The sequence below is a fragment of the Typha latifolia genome, chromosome 3 (assembly GCF_019914945.1).
Source record: "Typha latifolia isolate L0001 chromosome 3, TyphaL0001v2, whole genome shotgun sequence".
Classification (NCBI taxonomy): Eukaryota; Viridiplantae; Streptophyta; class Magnoliopsida; order Poales; family Typhaceae; genus Typha; species Typha latifolia.
The window spans coordinates 1,547,556-1,567,278 of NC_133088.1; the positions used below are offsets into that span (position 1 = coordinate 1,547,556).

The 19,723-nt window shown below is 37.1% G+C and overlaps 3 protein-coding genes across 6 annotated transcripts; 2 read left to right on the forward strand and 1 right to left on the reverse strand.

Moving 5' to 3' along the window:
* The first annotated feature begins 619 nt into the window (after positions 1-619).
* LOC140783306 (uncharacterized) lies at positions 620-5,268 on the forward strand. The gene is made up of 4 exons (XM_073130143.1): positions 620-773; positions 1,876-2,164; positions 2,441-2,557; positions 2,662-5,268. The coding sequence occupies exons 2-4, from the start codon at positions 1,883-1,885 to the stop codon at positions 4,633-4,635; spliced, it is 2,373 nt and encodes a 790-aa protein (XP_072986244.1). The 5' UTR covers positions 620-773; positions 1,876-1,882; the 3' UTR covers positions 4,636-5,268.
* A 228-nt stretch (positions 5,269-5,496) lies between these two features.
* Positions 5,497-10,400, forward strand: LOC140783308 (uncharacterized protein At4g19900). The gene is made up of 5 exons (XM_073130148.1): positions 5,497-6,769; positions 7,150-7,299; positions 8,020-8,157; positions 8,722-8,916; positions 9,878-10,400. The coding sequence occupies exons 1-5, from the start codon at positions 5,592-5,594 to the stop codon at positions 10,062-10,064; spliced, it is 1,848 nt and encodes a 615-aa protein (XP_072986249.1). The 5' UTR covers positions 5,497-5,591; the 3' UTR covers positions 10,065-10,400.
* Positions 10,382-19,588, reverse strand: LOC140783307 (protein MICRORCHIDIA 6-like). 4 transcript variants are annotated; one of them, XM_073130144.1, is made up of 21 exons: positions 19,344-19,588; positions 19,147-19,207; positions 17,748-18,065; positions 17,603-17,677; positions 17,454-17,488; positions 17,133-17,211; positions 16,907-16,996; positions 16,755-16,830; positions 15,934-16,012; positions 15,661-15,795; positions 15,163-15,261; positions 14,631-14,732; positions 14,414-14,560; positions 14,101-14,193; positions 12,820-12,871; positions 12,521-12,632; positions 11,839-12,080; positions 11,663-11,763; positions 11,152-11,228; positions 10,907-10,949; positions 10,382-10,674 (listed from the first exon to the last, which is right to left on the reverse strand). In XM_073130144.1, exons 2-21 carry the CDS (start codon positions 19,175-19,177, stop codon positions 10,573-10,575), a joined length of 2,088 nt encoding a protein of 695 aa, XP_072986245.1. In that variant the 5' UTR covers positions 19,178-19,207; positions 19,344-19,588; the 3' UTR covers positions 10,382-10,572. The 4 variants fall into 4 exon arrangements, with proteins under 4 accessions (XP_072986245.1, XP_072986246.1, XP_072986247.1 ...); XM_073130145.1 differs by lacking the exon at positions 19,344-19,588 and having other exon boundaries at positions 17,748-18,056; positions 19,142-19,267; XM_073130146.1 differs by lacking the exon at positions 19,344-19,588 and having other exon boundaries at positions 19,142-19,252.
* Positions 19,589-19,723: the final 135 nt, after the last annotated feature.

Below are 19,723 nucleotides of genomic sequence, written 5' to 3' on the forward strand. Positions count from 1 at the left end.
AGATACCTTTGGCAACTTACACGTTTACAAGTTATTCGCTTCAGTTACACATACGCGACCTCTAAAGCAACAAATTAGTGGTAATTTTACTGAAATCCACACAAGGGGATCGAAACCAAATTATTTACAAGAGTTGGTATACATTTTATTCATATTTTATGTGGGGGCAAATATGCAAATACATAGATTTCAAGGTGTATATTTCAAAAGTAATAATCCAAAAGTGGTGAGAACCTACTTAGAGAAATATGATTTTGGAAAGAGAAGAAATTATGGAAGTTTGTTGGAGGTTTTGACCAAATCAACCCTCTTTTATAGTTTATTTATTTAAATAAAATGCTAAAACGTTCGATAGTTCAGTATTTTATTTATGACTACAGTAAAATAATATTTTTAAAATTAAGTTTGGGGGTTTAAATCATTTGGTAAAAAAAATTGAGAACCGTCTAGTTTGGTGTAAAAACTCTAATTACACATTACAGTTTGGTACGTGGCTTTTAAAAATCCCGCACGACGTGGAGACTGGCGAGTAGGTGATTTGCCCCCGGAAGGACGATAGACGTGTCTGCGGCTAATCCGCCCCACCACCTGGCCAGAGCTTGGGTATAAGCGTGAGAATAAAATATAAAACCAGGCGACGCGACGTTTTTCTGGGGTGGGAAGGTTTCCTTTTTGTACTTCCTGAAAAGTGGAAACCATCGCTAAAGCAAAACCCTCCTCGGCTTCTCTGCCTTCTTCCGCAAGCCATCCTCTTCTTCTCCTCTCCGTCTCCGGTAAATAGTTCTCCCCTTCGGTCTCCTTCTCTTTTGTACTTGTAGTGATCTCATCTGCTCTCGTTACGGTTTCCAGCTACTTGTTCGTTTCATCTGTATCTGTATCTGTATCTGTATTTTGCTGGGGTACGTCTTTCGATCAGTCTTCAGTTCGTTCTTGCAATTTTTATGGAAATATGTAGGTTTGTTTATTTATTTATTTTTGGATCATCTCGCATGATGTATAATTCCAATGCGGCATTTCTTAGATTTTCTAGAATGAATCACCTGGAAGTAGTTGCTATTACTTGGGTTCTGTGTGGTTTTATTTCGTTTGCAGGGGGATGTACTAGAAGAGGTAGAGTAAGAGATTATTGTACGTAAGAGTATATTAGATTTATTTGCCCATGTCCAAAAAATATCATATGGTGCACTAGTAGGACAAAGTTTGTGCAGGAGAAATTAGTACAAAATTCTATGATAACGTTTGATTTGATACGGATAGTGCAAGGATCCGTATTTTGTTCTTTGGGTTTCAAGGGTTTTCTTTTCTGTTTAAATTTGTCTGTCGTAGATTTTCTCATTGTGAGTTGAGACTTGTCTATAGTGAATGACATTAATCAGCACAGAACACAGCAAGAGCTGTAGCAATTTAGAGCAGGATGGGTTTCAGAGAAGTAATGGATGAATCAAATCGCTATCTGTTTCTGGTTATCAGATTATGCGTGTTTGGTGATAGTTTTATGATATAAGTTAGTTCTTGTTACAAATGTTGCACGCTTTTTAATATATGAATCACGAAGTGGTGATAAACATTTAAATTGATGCTGTTCAAGTTCTTCGTACATGACAATTACGGATAAAATAACAGATCTCATTATTTTTAGAATAATCCCTTTGTATAGAAGTATCCATCTTCCATCAATAAATTTTTTTTACATCTGATATTTCATACTACATGTATGTGGTTCCTGTGCAATTAACATCATTGACATGAAAATTTTCAAGAATTTGCCTCTCAATTGCTAATATAGAGATTTCCTAGAATTTATACTTCATAGGGATGTTCCTTTATTGTCCTGTGAACTGTTATTTTTAATAATCTTGTTGGAATGCTTGCAAGGTACTTCATGGATAACAAGGAAAACAATTTCCATAAAGACTCTTCAGTTATTCTGGGTGCAATTTTCATGTGTAACCGCATGACAAAGAAAGAATGCTTCCAGCGGAAAGTTTTTGGCCTTCCGTCTCGTCTTGCTAATTTTATAAAGAAAATTAAAGCTGGTATGGTTTTATTTTTGTTTGAGCATGAGGAAAGAAAACTTTATGGAGTGTTTGAGGCAACTTCAGATGGCGCGCTGAATATTATGCCTGATGCATTCACCTCATCAGGGAAAGCTTACCCTGCTCAGGTATGGTAACGTGCTCTGCTTTGGTCTTGCAATTTGTAGTATTTAGTTATAGGTATTTTAATATAAATTTCCTTTGATCAATTTTTCACATCCTGTATGCTTAAGTTTTTATAACAGATGCATTTTTATATTGATTAATTATGTGCTATACAGTAACTATATTTAGATTATCTTTTGTTTCAAGTAATCTTTTTAAGTTTCCTTTTTGCATCAATGGCTTCCATTTTATCTTGATATAAAGTTTGGGTTAACTAGTTATGAATTATTTGAATTCAGATTCTTTTCAAAAGGATTTGGTTTTGCAAGCCATTGTCTGAAGATGAATTTTGTGGTGCTATCAGTGAGAACTATTTTGCGCCTTACAAGTTTAACTTTGGTTTGAAATATGAGCAGGTATGCTCCTCTCCTATATACTTGATATTTTCATTCATTTTGATATATCCTGATTGTTTAAGCTTTTAATTGATGTGAATTTGTTGATTGATTTTTGAGTATAGGTTTCCAAGCTTATTCAGTTGTTTTCCTTAAAGAAGATCAGAATACAACCATACCAGAGGCCAGGAATACCCTATGAAGTCGTAAGACAGCTTGATATATCTTATCCAGATAATGCTAGGGAAATAGAAAATCACAGGTCAATTAGATTAAATTCAGATGAACATAAGGCTATTTTAGCATCAGAAGATTCAAGGTGTAGGTCTCAGCATGAATTATACCAAATGGTGTCGTGTGGAACCAGGAGATTACCTGATGTTGGGTGTTCAACATCAGAAAGTGACCATGCTCCTAGGGTTCACTTTCCCGTAACTATGTCTTATGATCATGGTTATTGCCATACAGTCCAAGGTCATGGAGTTGAATTTTCCTCTACACCTTTAGGTATGAGATCTCCTTTATTCGCTCAAGAGTTAAGTTCCTACCCTAGGTCTTCTATTAAAACACATTTTCATGGTACTAGAAATCAACTGACACTACAGTGTGACCCCAAGACCCTTAATTTGCCTATGTTGAACTCCCAGAGCCACAAAGTCATTACGTCTAACAGACAAGAAGCAAAGAACAGGACATTTTTCCCATCTTATGAGTCTTCCAAGGTTGGTATACCTTTCCTAGGTTCTGAAAGTTCTGCTAGTCTGCAAGGCAACAAGCATGCATCCTTTCCTGACTTCAGAGACCCTGTTACTAAGTGTGTACCAGCGCAAGAGATAAGTGCAAGACAGAGTGCTGAGACAACCTTACGGACGAACTCAGGCAGTGTTCAATACCAGCGCAGATCTGAAAAGGAAGATGATCTGAGAAAGCAGTACTGCATGATGGGGTCAACCCCTGACTATATACCTCTAGCAGAGGACCGCATGTTAGTTAATAGTAATAGCACATCGTCCAACTTACTGTACAATATATCAGAGGATCTATCTGATATGCAAAAGAGCTACTCTTCAGATTCTGAGTGTTATAATGACTATGACAAGCTGACACCTAAATACCTAACACATGATAAACAGTATGAATATCTTTCACCTGCTGTGAATTCCACTCTCCATTCAGATAACGAGCAGAGACGAACTAGTGTGTTTTCTCGCATATCAAAGACATCACAAGCCAGTTGGAAAAAGAACATCATAAACACACCAGAAGCAGGTCTCTCACTGGATCAGCTGTTGAATGTCTTGTCCAACAGGAGAGACCTGTGGAGTAAGGTAACCAAATCAATGGGCAAACATCGGAGCATGTGGAATGATGGGCAAATTTTTGAGCCCCCATTGGATGAGGAATCAGTTGGAGTTTCTTTAGTTAGCTACATGGAAGGAGAAAGTGTGGCAACCGTTAAAGAATGTAGTGAGCTTCCTTTCTTGAATTTTAAGCGTAGAAGAAAGGTTTCAGAGGAGGAAGCTGGAAGCGAAATGCATCACAACAGTGATAGTAACAAGAATGAGGGATCTATGAAGAAGAGAAGGCGACTCGTGAGGCCATCCTTCCTTGGAGAGGAAATCCGAACTCTGCAAGTTTCCTCCAAAAATTTTGTTAGTGGCTGTGGACTGGTTAAAGATAACCAGGTAAAATCGAATGAAAATAAGGACTCAGACCCATCAACTACAAGACATGAAGATATCGGAAATAAGAATAGTTCAGTATCAAGCATCTGTCCAAGTTCTGTAGCTACTGATGATTTGGAAGTTAACCTGGAGGGATTGAGAACTTGCAGGAATAATATATCCAGTGGCGGCATGGGGCAGCTTTCAGTAGAATCTTGTGCTGATCTTTCAAATGCTTTTACTTTGCATGTTGAAGGTCTAGACGAAAAGGTTAACCGATCTCAAGCAGGTAGCTGCGAGCAATCTGTACTGCAAAATGAAAGTGTTCATGGAGACGAAGAATGCAATAAAGTTGAAATAGATGTACTTCCTTTGGTTGACAGAAACAAAACTGAGCCGGTGGGTTTACATCCACTCGATGCCGGGGAACAGTAGACTCATGAAATGACGGTCAACAAGCTTCCTGACATAGTTTTGTTTTTGATGTCTATGTAAACCAGAACCCTCAGATTGGAGGGGACTGCTTCTGAAGAACATATACGACATCCAGCAGTTCGTTTAATAACTTTGTTCTTGGATTATTAGTACCCAGTCTTAAGAGAAGAAAGTCGTCTATCTGGTTATATAACAGTCTGGACGCCTAAAGTTGTTGACGGGAGCCAAACGTCAAGTGCTTGCGTAGTTCTATGGCCTGTTCTTACACACTTTTAGCATTGCCTCTTACATCTACTTCCACAGGTATCATGGCGTACATCTAATCGTATTCAGATTTGACCAGAAATCTATGTCAGTCAGTGAGTCACTCTGATGATGACCTTGTAAATGCGCAATGACTTGATTGTTTAAATTCTTGTGTAGTGCGCTTTGGCATTAGGTGTACATCAAGTGAAGAAAGCAAGAAAAAAGTGTCTGTTATTAATTCCTCTTTATCAAAGGATTATGATGGCCTGTTGTTGGTTATGATGGTATAAAATGTGCTGGAGTATTGTATGGATGACTTGATATGAACTTTTGTAAAGTGCTTCGAATTGCTATATTTATATATCAGCAAGCAAGGCAATTGTCGAATATTATTTCTTTCCTATAGCAGTTCTTGAGTTCTACTACCAGTAGTTTTTATGAACTGTGAAGATGAAGGCAACATTGTATGGTAGAGCACTACTTGAAGAAGGGAAAAGAAAAATAGTACATCTCATCTTGGAGAGAAGCAATACGTATTGTTTAACCAATTCCAATTACTAATCCAACGGTGATCCATCTGACTATGTCTGCTGACATTGCCAAAACACCTAACAATAATGCTTGGCAAAGTCGCAAGCAATTAGCTTTTACTTCTTAAACCCCCCCACCACCCAAGTCCGCATTTTGTTATCAAATACTTCCATTTCCAAATGCTCCCCCGGCCCCACCCCTCCTCCCGCCGGCGCTCCGTTTACGGCCCCCAGCTATGCGCCCTCGTCGCCGCCCTCCTCCTACTCCTCTCCCTCTTCGTCCTCCACTCCCGCCTCTCCTCCTCTTCCCTCCTCCCCCGGACTTCCCCTGAGCCCTTCCTCCTCGACGACGACGACGACCACGAGCCTTCTCCTGACTCCTTCGCCGACCCCCTCGAAGACCGCATCGACGAGCTTGACGTCCTTGACGAGGACGCCGCTGACCGCTCTAGCCGCCGCCTCCCCGACGACGGCGCCCTCCGCATCGACGCCGACGGTGCCGACACCGGTGAGCTTTACCCATCCGCCGTATTCTGGGACCACGCCCTTGGCGTCGCCCGCCGGCCCTTTGGCGGCCGTCGTGATGGAAATGTCGCATGGCTGCGCGAGGGCGAGGAGGTCCGGCAGCCTGATCAGATTGGGATCGCCTTCGGATCCGACGACGAGCCGGTGGACGAGGACGTGCGGGTGAAGCTGGGATCTATTAGGAGGATCGAGGACGCGTTGCTGCTTAAGGTCGGATCCGGTAGTGGAGCGTCATCGTTACGGCTGGGGTGGGAGCGGTGGCTGGAGGCGAAGGCGGATTTTCTGAGGAAAGATAGGATGCTCCGGTCTAATCTTGAGCTGCTCAACCCCAAGAACCACCCGCTTCTCCAGGATCCCGATGGGCCGTGGCTAACCGCCCTCACCCGTGGCGACCGGCTGGTGCAGAGGGCGCTGTTGAATGAGCTGGAGAAGACTCCATTTGTAGAGGATAGAAGTGCGGATGCTAAGGGAGCTGAGGGGCGAAGTGTACGCTCGGATGCAGAGGAGGAAGAGAAGAAGATTGCTTTGAAGGAGAAGGAGACGGAGAAGAAGAAGGGAGAGGAGAAGGTCAAGGATGTCGATCATGGTCGACGGTGGGGATACTTTCCTGGGTTAGATCCACATCTGGAGTTCTCTGAATTCATGGATCAGTTTCTCGGAGATCGGCGATGCTCGATGAGGGTGTTCATGGTGTGGAACAGCCCACCGTGGACTTATGGCGTCCGGCACCAGCGAGGGCTGGAAAGCCTTCTCCGACACCACAGGGATGCGTGCGTTGTGATGCTCTCAGAGACAATGGAGCTGGATTTCTTCCGGGATTTTGCAAAGGACGGGTACGGACTTCTCTAGTTTCCAGAACATGTTCTTTTTATTAGTTTTGCAAATTGTTGATATCTTGCAGTTTGGTTGATATATATTACTTTCTTCATTTCTAGAATCCTCGTTGCAGGGTGTTGATACTAACTTTTGTTTCAGTTCACCTTCTGCTCTACTAGTATTTGATATTATGTGGTATTGGTGGTATTGGCTACTAAGTTATTTGAAATAATTCTTATAAAGTTATTAGCATTTCAAACTATTCATATTAATGAATTTCATGCTAGTTAAGTTCTAGGTACATATAAAATTTTTTGGTAGATTTGAAGAGCAAATATATCTAAAAATGTAAGAGAGCTCACGTTCATTAATGATGTTGGATTTCTCTTCCTTACAGGTTCAGAGTTGCAGTTGCTATGCCAAATCTTGACGAACTTCTGGAGGGCACTCCAACACATATTTTTGCAACTGTGTGGTTTGAATGGAGAAAGACAAGGCATTATTCTATACATTATAGTGAACTAATACGACTTGCTGTTCTCTACAAGTAAGGTTTCATTTCTTTTCTAGACCAAGTTTCTTCTTACTATGTGCGACTTGTTATTGTGTAGTGACCTAGCAATACATCGTAAACATCCTCATGAATTTCTATAGATCCTAACTATTGAATGATTTCCATGCCATAATAAAGTCGAAAGAAAATAATTTGCTTGATCATCTACTCAGATACACTGGAGACCGGCCCAAAAGCTCCTTTTAGAACACATTTTTGTTTGTATGTGTGTTTAATTCATTGTGAAGCAAATAGGTTGGTTACTCTTTTGTTCACTATGAGGGAATTATTGGTGGCCAATACCTACTAGCTTGTTAAGATCTTAGAGTTTAAGATGCCTGAGAACCCAAAATTCCTGAAGAAGATTAAATACTTGTCATAAGTTTCAAGTTCCTAGGTCCCCTAGGTACAAAGATTGAAGATGAAGTACACATAAGTAGTGTAAACTGTTAACTGTTGCTCTGGGATTGTATGAAATCTACATCGTATAAATTTCTGTCTCCAATTTTAAACATTTTCCTTGTATCTTTGAAAACCTTTACTTAATGAAGAACCTTATTCATGCATCTGTAGGACAAATCCTAACCTTAAAGGTAGATGTGTTGCTGTCTGCGTTGAAACATTTTGTGTCAATTTAACTTCTTATGACAACTATACTTGTAATTTATTCCTATGTTATGACAAGAACATGTGCAATGCTTTTTGAAAATGCAGATATGGAGGCATATACCTTGATTCTGATGTTATAGTCCTGAACCATTTAAATTCTCTCCAGAATTCTGTTGGTATTGAGGAGCAAATTGCTGGCAATTCAACCTTTAGTGGTGCAGTAATGGTATTTTCAAAACACAGGTACTCAAACAATTTTACTGTATGCAATTTGGGCTATTAATCAGAGACTGTTCCTTGATATAATGAAATTAGTATGTCCCTTATTTATTGTTTTAAAGCTTTTGTATTCTTTCCCATTGAGATGTATAAATATTCTCCTGAAATTGATTATAGATCCACTTTGCATGCCTTATATAGAACAAGAACTGCCAACGTTCTATTCATGGTTGACAGATGGTTACAGACTGATTGGGAGACATTTGCTTTTTCTTAGGTCGATAGACTATTCTGTACTGCATGAGGATATCAAAATAATGGTGGACTGTTCATTCCTCATTTGGTCCTTTAAAGGTCCGCATGAGGAAATCAATATAATGGTCTGATTGGTGACATCTGCTTTTATATAGGTCAATAGAAATGTTAATTTCATGTAGAAGCTTTTTTGTTCTACATGTTTTGGCATCTTTTATCAGATCTAGACAAGGAGGCAACCTTCAAAGTCAAGATGATGTTCACATCTTTACTTACTATTTTATGATAAACTGTGCACCTTTTGTATCTGTTCATATTCTATTGTCATTGCAGTCCTTTCCTGATGGAATGCCTGAAGGAATTTCATTCAACATATGATGATACCCTTCTAAAGTGGAATGGAGCTGATCTGATGACAAGAGTAATAAACAGGCTTTCTAGCAAAGTAGATAAAAGCTACGGACAGCTTGACATAAAGATAAAACCTACTTCTGTATTTTACCCTATCAGTTCCACAAATATCACAAGGTATGTTCTTCATGATAGTATTCATTGGGTCTTCTGACTTATCATCTGTTTGTTGATTCTTAACATTATAGTCCATATAATAACTCAAGTTGATTTGATGCAAAACGTGGTGGAGAAAGAGAGGTGGGGGAGGAAACTAAGGAAGAAAAAAATAGGGTTTCACATCTCTATCCTAAAAATAGTTTCACACTAAGATTCTCAAAAGAATAAAATCAAATAATCTTTCATTAGCATCAAAAGAAAATACAACAGGTTTATCTATAGACTTATAATAAAATTAAGCAAAAAATACCCTACATAGAAAATAAACAAAAGACACCTAAAATAAATAAAAATTATAATCAAATCCTTATAGGGGGAATTATCAACTATCGGCGTATTCTATGCTGGTACACACGTCATCGAATTCTATCAGTAATGTCTATATCATGATTGTTACCATTGGCCAATTATAAATATGTTTTCCTGTTATTTTGATAGGAGCACTTAACCTACACTGAATATGATATGGGCTTTATATTTCAACCTTATTTGGTAACAACAGCTGAGTTTGGTCCTCTGATATGTTTAATGATTCTGAGAGAATTAAGAATTTCTGTTTATACTCTTATAAATTTGAATTAAGAACTTCTGTTTTTATCCCTATCTATTTTTTTGCCTTATTACACAATACATATTAAAACTTAGGGATATATAGTGGCAAATTCCAAAAAAGAGATTTTTCTATTGTTGAATGCCATCAAGGTGGACATTACTCCCCTGTTGGAAGAATTAAGCGGCACCTGAAACAGATTGATTTTATTATCCTCATTGAATGATCTTTATCTCGTCTCGTCCTGAGAGAGCCCACAGTGATGGAGTTACTCCTTCCCATCCCAGATTTGATAGAAACTATTATTTTTACAACCATCTAAGAAAATATGTCATCTCCTGGACATTCTAATCTAGTGGTATTATACAGGTATTTTGCAGAACCAGCTGATGAATTTGAAAGAGTGGAGCAGGAAGCTTTATTTATGAGGATGGTGAAAGAGTCGATCACGTTTCATCTCTGGAATAGCATTACATCTACACTGGTTCCTGAACCTGGCAGTCTTGTCGAAAGGCTTCTAAATCACTATTGTCTACACTGTTTTGATGTGCTGTAAGTTTAGATGGCAGTATTGTGTTCCATTCGGCATTTTCTTCTTTATGCAAGATGCACACTCTCTCTTGGAAGCTGTGTCAACTTGACATACGGGTTTTAAACTTGCAAAGTTGTGTAATTACTTATTAGTTTGCAAGTTTTTTAACCCATTCGAGAAATCGGAATATTGTGGTTGAATGACAGATGGAAGGACGGAGTGGATTATCACTAATTCAATACAGAAGGCTGGCTCATCCTTAGATTTGAGAGCTGAATAGCCTGTCAGTATGATAGTTTTTGTTATACAGCAATACAGTGGTGTTTATTATATGAAACATGTTCTGAGACTTCAACAAAATTCTTTGTTATAAATATTCTTTACGGTTGCAGTTATACAACGTTCAGGCTGAGAACTATACACTCATTATCTCCAAGGGATATAAATCATGTAAAACCAAGAAAAGGGTGATCCAAAATTGCTGCTATATGTACAGATGAATCTGAGAACAAAAAAAACTAAGCAAAAATATCTACAATTTCTCCAACTTGACATCACGTGTTGATACGAGATCGACAATCAGATTCTTGTAGAGTCTTCGGGTATGCTCAAGTTCGCGCCTAAGCTGTTGTTCCTGCTCAATAAGCGATAATAAGTAATTAGCAAAAGAGATTATCACATTCTCTACATATCTTTGAGTAATATTTGCCGAACATTCTTTAACTATATATGATGTGAACTGCAATGTTTGAAAGAGAACTAAAAATGGCTTGATATCCGATCTCGCTTCAGAACCTACCACTCAAGCTGATAAATTAATGCTAGACATTGGCCACTATTTGGAGAGCATAGCAATTAACCATTACCTTGAGCAGCAGTTCTCTCTCTGTCTTCTCATACTCCAAGCACCTAAGAGATCAATCAAATGCAAAATTAAAAATGTGATAGATATATTTGAATATGAACATTGGTATTCCCCATGAAACTGTTGTGCAAAAGATTAGTCTCTGTTGAAGCTACACTAGTTGTCATTGTAAGATGAAATAGGAGAGCATCTTATAACTCAGGACACTAGCATCTTCTAAAGAAATATTGAATCCCGAATACTTACTCAGCATGAAGCTTCTTGTTTTCTTGCATTATGCATATGTTCTTCTTGACTTGACTCTCGTCAGCACCATGACAAAGCTGTAAGATGATAGAGATCAGCATGAAGTTTTATTTAACTTTAAGAAAATCATTTCCACCATTCTTCTATCATGCATTTGCAAGACTGGAGATTAGAGCGTGCTGATTGTTTCTTGGGCCACATAGATAGATTAATAGACTACAATACAACATGAAAAATAACTGCTGATGGGGAATGGTTATGTTGAAACACTAGGTATTCCATTCACTTACAGGCAAACTGGATCACACCCAATTTGAAGATACTTCAATCTATCGAGCAATAAAGCAGACTAGGAAGCAAATATGGAATTATTTACAAAGAAACCAACATATAAGCTACAAAAAGATGAGAATTAACATCAATATATGGGTTCAAAAGGTTATAAACCTTATATGGTCAGCTGACAGAGTTATTTGTTTAACAAAGTGCTTCCAAAGCACCAATCACTAACCTGCTTCTTGGAACTTCTTTCTGATTCATTGTCTACTTCCTGCCTTTCAACTGATCCCATTTCGATGATATGTTTCTCATGTCTCCTTTTCCCTAGTACACCTGTTTTGCAAATTGAAGAGAGCATGGGGTTGGTGCTTTATATCCATTTCAAGTGACAGGATGTACAGAAATTACCTAGTTGAGAAACAGCATTGTAGCTGGAGCTAAGTTCTTGTGAAGTTGACAATGATGATGCACATGAAGCACTAATTTCCTTGTTTCCGGTAGACATTTGAGAGGAACATCCCGTAGGTTCTTCTGAAATTGTAGTATTCATCATGTCTGGTAATCCGTTACATATTGAGGGAAGCAATTGATGAGGAGTTGGCACTGAAAGGGAGTCTTTGGTATAACCAAGCAAATGACAATGATACTCCCTGACAATTCGAAAGAAAATGAGAAATCATAAACCCAACACCTTAAAGATATTCATACAAGGAGAAAAAGATCCGAAACTCCTAAAAACATATAGGAAACTTTTTGAGCATGCATAGCATCTTGAAGTACAATTTCTTGAGACATAAAGAAACTAAAAGCTCAGACTTTATCAACCACAAGGCCCATAACTCTTATTACAAACTATTTGCCAGCTAAGAAAATGCTAACTGTCTGAATCATCAGAAAATGCTCGACTGACATTTACATCTATTTGCCTCCTCTAAATTATTGATATCTTCAAGGAGCATTATTATAACTAAATTTTAATGTGTAATGTACAAAAGTGCTAGTCAGGTGATAAAGAGATGGAAAACATCATAAAACCCAAGTTATCGTGCAAATTAGAATTTAAGAAGATTCCAAAAGGAAGAGGGTGTACCAATACTCATAAGTCATTTCTCTTAAACGGTTTTCCAGCTTTTGATAGATAGTGGACCTCTCAAAACCTTGCTTATCATGTGTGGGTTTGATAAAATTTGCCTCAAGTACACCTGCAAACGAAACGATTAACTATAAATAAATGGCAACAGCAATTTCCAATACAATCTGGATATTGGAAAAGGGATATTTGTCACAAGTGCCAACAAGGAAGAAAAAGAAACGGTAGAAATAAAAACTAGGTGCAAAAAATTAATAAATAGAAAAAGAACAAGATATCCATCTGGCCTACAGTCTTACCAGCAATACCTCTACCTTTACTGCCTGAAGAATTCACAATGCGGTGAAAAGGCTGAGAAGAATAAAAATCAAATGGTCCATAAAATTAAAGGATGAAAAGAATTTGGTCTAATAGAAATAAGAAAGATTTAATGAAAGCAAAAGTAACAAGAAAGAGGACAAGAACCTAATTAAACATCAACATAAATTAGAATCCTTAGACATGGTAGGAAAAGGTTGGACCAAATAAGAGATGGCCTTGGCACGTGTGATGCAGTATATATATCGGTAGGAATCTTAATGTAGTTCTGGAGCCAAATTTGCTCACAAGTAATGACCTATTTTGTAGCTTTTGATATATTTTTACTGACTATCAACTTGGTATCAAGCCTCTAAAAGATGGTGTCAAATTCTAAAGATCAGACAAAAGGACTTGATATCAAAGCTACAAGGCAAGTGGATAGAGCACTTCTTGCTTGTAGTTTAGGCCCATGCAATCTAAAAGTAACTCCTCTAGAAAGTTTGGAATAGCCTAGAGCAATCATGACCATAGATCAACATGCCTGGCATACTGGCCAGCACGTGTTGACACATATGAGCTAGAGTATTGTTGACACATATACATGGGAATATCTTGACACTCCCACATTACGACTTGTATACGATGATCATCTGTACCTCCCCATATAGATCCTGTTCCAAACTGGCCTAATATTTGATACTGGGGCAACCCCTTTTCATCATGACGGTCAGTACGTAGCTGCCAATGGCTAATTGAAACTCCTCATGTTACTAGCATGACAATTCTTCATCATCAAAATAAAGTACAATTTTTTGGTGTAAAATAATAAACTTTTGGTGTACAAAAGCCATAGGCTAGAAGCTGTGGAATCAACTTGCAAGAAATCAAGCTCAATGATGCATGAAATTGTCAATTTTACTTGACAATTTGAACTAAAACTAAAAGAGGCCTAATAAGTAAATGTGGATGGTGCTAAGTTTTTTCTAGTAAAAAACTTAAATGCTTATCATAGAAAGAAAAAATTCTAGAGAAGGATGCGCTGCACATAGATTAGCTAAGAATGGACTTTAGAGCAACAGAAGAAGGTGATAGTATGGGTGCAGGCTTAAAGATTATCTCATAAAAAGACATGGTCCAATCTATATCACATGATAAGGATTGTTTGGACATGGTGGCGGCAAAAATTCATCATGAACCTTAAGGAATATTTGCAGATACAAGAAAGTTGATCTTCACTACATCAAAGAAGGAAGAAAGATCAATAGGAAAGAAATCCTTACCAGTATAAGACGATTCTTGTGATAGATGTTAAATCCATGAACATTAACATATGGAGAACCATCCAAGAATCCAATCGTAGTGATAACCTCGGCCTGCATGAAGGATATGAAAGGAAAAAATAATAAAGTTTATGCATGCCAATAATGTCAATAGCTAAAAATTACAATCTCATAAATATCATGCTGCTCTGCTATATTCTATTGTAGTACATATAAGTTCATCTAGGCAAAATTATAGAACTTATAGCACCTTATAGATAATACAGATGAAAATTAATATATCCACAAGAGAAGTAATATGCTCAGCACAAACCTCTGTTCTTCCGCAAACTTTGGGATTATATTTGATGCATTCGCAATATCTAAGATCATTAATTATATGATGATGTTCAACTTCACATCCACGTAAGATGATTCTAAAATAGTCTGGTAGATGCAAATACAGAATAGAGGAGTAGGCCTGCAATTTTTCAAAAGTAAGTATCTGAAGAATTTTTTTTTGAGAATATGGACTTAAGCAAGAAACTAACTCGAAGAGAATAGCGGAGTCGACTTGCAATATGCTTTTGTGTTAGTATCTTTGACTTGTCGTTTCTTTCCACTGACCTAGGTACCCCTGTGATAATAATATCCTGAAACAACAATAAGCCCAACTGAACTATTAGAAAGGCTTATTATGAGGAAAAAAAAACACTGAAATATTAAATAGCAGAAGAGCGATGACAACAGTGTAACTGATGGTGTTCATGGATAAGAGAACAAATAAGATACAGAGAAAAGCCGCAATCATGGAGATGCTTAACCTTCAGCAAAATGATGGTATTTCAAGAGGAAGAAAAATAGAAGTGTTTGCACAGAAAGGAGTTGGGCAGAAATACTGCCTTTATCATTCAAAATAAAAGCTAAATAAACATATAAGGAGAAAAACGCCAACTTTTAACTCTTAGTAAAAATTTCGTAAAAATCTTAATCATCTCTTCAGGAATAGAGATTAACTTTTGAAACAAAAATAGTAAACCAACCACTTCTGAGGAAGCATTGAAATATCAAAGACATACTAACCTCTATATCAGCATCAAAATCAAGCTCTAGAACTCTCTCATCATTGAACCATAAATTGAAGATGATAATTTTCGTGCCATGATGCCCTATGTCACTGAACTGTTCAATAACAAAAATATAGAACATGTCATTCCTGTGGTAGAGAAGATGGAATATGATCATTTGAATCTAAAGGACATTCATGAATTACAAAAAGCCATATGTTTTACATCAAAATACTCAAGCATTGAGAAGTTCGAATATATGATTTTAGAATGATAAGGGACCACCATAACCAGAACAGATAATACAAATCAAGTAAAACTAGCTAGAGTTAAGAAGTTAAAGCTAGGACCAAGGATTTTTAACAGCCAGAAACAATAAATTGCAAAACAGTTTTTTTTTTTCCAACGAGAGTCCAAAAACAGTGTACACTTTTGTCCATAAATAAATGATAAACCGTACAATGTTCATGCATTAAACTTAAAATAGACTTAAAGCTACAATCCTCCAACTTACATTTTGTAGCAGCTCATCTTCTGTAGCAAAGGGAGACCAATTCAATAGAACTGACAAATTGGAGGACATTTGATTTTGACTATGCCGAATTAACCTCTCTGTTACACCTGTCGATGGATTGTACATATAGTACACCTAAAGAAAGAAATGCTTATACTATTAAAACATATATAGAACGACATATACATGTAAAACAGATCATTAAGCAGAAAAGGCAGAAAAAGACAAAGAAGTAATGAATCTTAATTGAAAGCCGAAGGTTTACTAACTTACCATAGGCACTACAATATCCTGATGTCCTGTCTTCCTCAGAAATGTGTAAGAAAGAAGTCCAACAGATTGGGTTAACTCCCTGAAAGGAAAGGACAGGTTAACTGGACAGGAATTAGATAGAGGAATAAAGAAACATGTAGAAGTTTAGCTTGCACTAAATGAATCAAGCCTAGATGTATGAGCACAACTCATTACAAAACTGGCACACACTTCAGGATAGCCTTGATCCTTTTTATGTTTTGCAAATGTTTGAAAGGGTTCAAAATTGTTACATCCATAGGATGATAGGATGATACAACCTTTTTCTACAAAAAATAAACATGATCTTCTTGTACAGAATCAAGAAGATGTTGCCTCAATCCAAAACTTCCAACAAACTTTCAACCAAGATTTACAGTTTCACATTTCTAGGTTACAATGGAATATATGTAAACAAATTCCAGGTATTTTCCTGTTCAAAAAATTACCTTGCAATAGTTAACACAAAAAGTAAGTCTTTACTACATGTGAATGAAACATCAAAAAATCGGCCTTAGACAGTCTTATTCTTATCTGATCTTTAACAATGCATTTTGGCACAATATACTAGAGATACAGAAGTTATTAGATGACATGAAATTGAAATCTAACAGATGAATTTTAAACTGGACATCACTTATTTTGATGGTTTGAATTAAGTGAAAAGTAACAGAACTATGAATCTATGATATGCTGATAATAGTATCCAAATTGTACCACTTTAGAAGTAACACATCTTTTGGCTATCCAACATGCATAAAGTATAATAGGACACAAGTAGTCAGTTTGAACTAAATTACAACCTTCCATTAATACAGCTGCTAAAAACAATGACATCTGCCCCGAGCCGCATAGTGCTAGTTTTGAAACCATTTCCATCTGATTTATATATCACGATATCAGTAAGAAGGAGAATATAGGTACTAAAACAGGAAAAATGTTTGGGGATCCATACATTCTCCTATTGACGAACATGATTGCTTATCAGAAAATCCAAAGCTCATGCAACGGCGCAAGGATTCAGGATCCATTCCACCTCCATCATCTTGTTGTAAAACAAGTAGTTTGGTACAAAATAATCAAGTACATATAGATTATATTAGTCTATAGGTAAAAGAGAGGTACGGATAAGGAAGTCCTCAAACTTAGTGACTTGGCTGACAAGAATAAGGTAGAAGTACCTTGAATCAACAAAGCGGGACTTCCATTTCGTGGATTAGTAATTTTGTCTATGATGACAAAAGTAGCCCCATTTTGTATCTGATCAATGTAAAAGCTCAATAAAAGCAGCTTAAACAACACTTCCATCATATTAAAAAGTTGGCAAAGGGAAAAAAAAAACAAATTGAGATATAATGACAGAAAAATCTTTTTTCTGAACCAAATTAAAGAGGACTGAGTTAGTTAATAAATGGAACAAAGTAATTGCATTTAATTTGAAATTATATCAATCATTCTATGGCCTTAGGATTAATATTAGAAGACCATCAAAGGAAATATACCTCATCAACTGCATTATCAAGTAATTCTGCTATGGCTGGGAGAAGAATCCATAAACAGCAGCGAAGTTAGTCATAAATTCCAAAGCTAGGGACTACGAATGAACAACAACAAAGAAAAAAAATGCATTTTTAAACCATGTTAGACATACCACCAAAAGCCCACTTGTGTGAAGTAGCATTAGAATGGAGAAACTTAGGATGCACGCATAGATGATTCTGAACATCTGTATAGAGATAAAATAAGTTAATAGACAATGTGAAAATGTGTACTAAAGAACATCAAAACTCTTATACTTGGGTATAGCGTTCCAGAAGTCTTTTCAGCTTCATAATCCCCAGCACTCCAAAATTGCCGGCTCAGAGGTGCCCTGGCACTCCCTTGGCTTAAAGTTTGCAGTTCATCTGTGGCTCCATTTTCTGTGTAACCTTTTGTATTTTCAATAGAAACTCTAGCAACATAACAATCTGCAGATTTTGCATGACAATTCGCAAGTTTGTAGAATCTTCTGTCTTGAGCTAGTCCTTGCAGTAGATTAGGCTTTTCATCATTCACAACATGTGCTTCACTTTCTCCATCAGCACACAAATCCGCAAAGCTCATCTCTGAAGAGGCTAAGTCAAATACCCAAACAAATGAATAAATGAAATTATATGAACTAAAACTAGATGAGAGAAATATAGAGCAGTGAAGGCAGCATTTTGAATGCTGCAATTTTGGGGAACCAATTTTGCCAACTCAACCCAAACATTTACAAAGGAATCTTGTGGAACTTGTAACAAATCAACTATTAAAGGTGTATCATAAATATACTCTTAAATGGACTTGAATTTTACTCAAATCATGCTTTTTGGGCTTTGGTTTGAAGCTTTTGCATTGACCAAAATTTTACCCTCAAATGTATGCATAAATGTGTATGAGATGATGCACTACATTATACATCTACATGATAAAACCTTCTAAAACATTGCTCGAAGTTTCAAGGAACAGTACTTGCCAAAACTTATTTTGAACTAAGACTGAAAACCACCTTAATTGAATCTCATGTAAGTTACCCTGAAAGTTGATATTTGAATAAAAAACACTATGTAGAAAAATAATCTGTTGCGATTCTTCAATTAAATCTTCATATTTTGAAGAAAAGTAGATGTTTCCAGTCTCCTTACCGTCTATACAAAGAGTTAGCAACCCCTCTTCTATCTCATCAATAAAGAGATTCTACAATTACAAAAAAAACTAACCAAGCAAGGACTTTTACTTCATGTCTCTATACATATATAGGAATCCCTCTCCTATTCCATCAAGGAATCCCCCACAAAAGACTAATTAAAGGACTTTTATTTCAAGTGAAATTAGTTGACATAGTCCCACTTGATCTCCTAATCTTATCAGGAAACATGAGAGTCAAACTTAACAACTACCCACCCTAGTTGTGTCAGGTACACCAATATTATAAAGAGTACATACCTTTACAATCAGTTTTGGTTTTTTTTTCACAGAGAGAGAGAGAGAGAGAGAGAGAGAGAGAGAGAGAGAGAGAGAGAGAGAGAGAGAGAGAGAGAGAGTTGTAAAGGGATGAGATCAACAGTATATAATCGATACATATAGGCTGCTAAAAGGTATGCCAATGAATAATTCTTAGTATAGAGAGTTTATAGGAATCTTAGTAGGAAAGGGAATCATGGTTGACCTTACAAGTGCGATATGGTTTCTTGACAGCTGCCATTGAATCAGTTTAAATTAATCCCGACGATCACTGCGGAAGATTCGGAAGCCGCTTCGGAAATCAGTCGGTTTTTTTTCAAAAAAGGAAAACGGAAATCAGTTGTTACAATCCAATGAGAATCCCAAATCTATAATCATCAGCCTGGCCGGCCTTCTGTTCGCCGTACCGGTACGTACCGCCCGTCGGGCTACCCGGCTCGGCTGTGTTTTATTTTGATAGCCTGTTACGGCCGGCTGCTGCTCGCTGCGCTCTTTATAAACATTGCTCGTCGAGACTCCATGACCCTTCGTTATCCGAATCGAAGAATCGATTAAAAACTCATTCATTAGAGATGGTTCGACATACAAATCAAAAGAGAAGATGAGAGTGTGGCACTTCTCTGACATACACCCTCCTCAGTCCTCCCTCCCCTGTTATTATTTTAGTCCAAAGATAATATATTTTGCTTTTTTTAAATCTTAATAGTAATTATTGTTAGGAGGTTACAAGTAGGTCATAACTATACGAGATTAAATGTCACAATAAAAGAAAAGAAAAGAAAAAACT

What these genes read in the sequence shown, in the direction of transcription:
- LOC140783306 (XM_073130143.1), top strand. Translation starts at nt 1,883, where the DNA reads ATGGATAACAAGGAAAACAATTTCCATAAAGACTCTTCAGTTATTCTG. An exon ending in GGAAAGCTTACCCTGCTCAG is followed by an intron (nt 2,165 to 2,440) that starts GTATGGTAACGT and finishes ATTTGAATTCAG; the next exon opens with ATTCTTTTCAAAAGGATTTG. An exon ending in TTGGTTTGAAATATGAGCAG is followed by an intron (nt 2,558 to 2,661) that starts GTATGCTCCTCT and finishes TTTTGAGTATAG; the next exon opens with GTTTCCAAGCTTATTCAGTT.
- LOC140783308 (XM_073130148.1), top strand. Translation starts at nt 5,592, where the DNA reads ATGCTCCCCCGGCCCCACCCCTCCTCCCGCCGGCGCTCCGTTTACGGC. An exon ending in CGGGATTTTGCAAAGGACGG is followed by an intron (nt 6,770 to 7,149) that starts GTACGGACTTCT and finishes TCTTCCTTACAG; the next exon opens with GTTCAGAGTTGCAGTTGCTA. An exon ending in ATGGTATTTTCAAAACACAG is followed by an intron (nt 8,158 to 8,721) that starts GTACTCAAACAA and finishes TTGTCATTGCAG; the next exon opens with TCCTTTCCTGATGGAATGCC.
- LOC140783307 (XM_073130144.1), bottom strand. Translation starts at nt 19,177, where the DNA reads ATGGCAGCTGTCAAGAAACCATATCGCACTT. An exon ending in ACACAAGTGGGCTTTTGGTG is followed by an intron (nt 17,489 to 17,602) that starts GTATGTCTAACA and finishes TTCTTCTCCCAG; the next exon opens with CCATAGCAGAATTACTTGAT. An exon ending in AAGATGAGCTGCTACAAAAT is followed by an intron (nt 15,262 to 15,660) that starts GTAAGTTGGAGG and finishes GTTATTGAACAG; the next exon opens with TTCAGTGACATAGGGCATCA.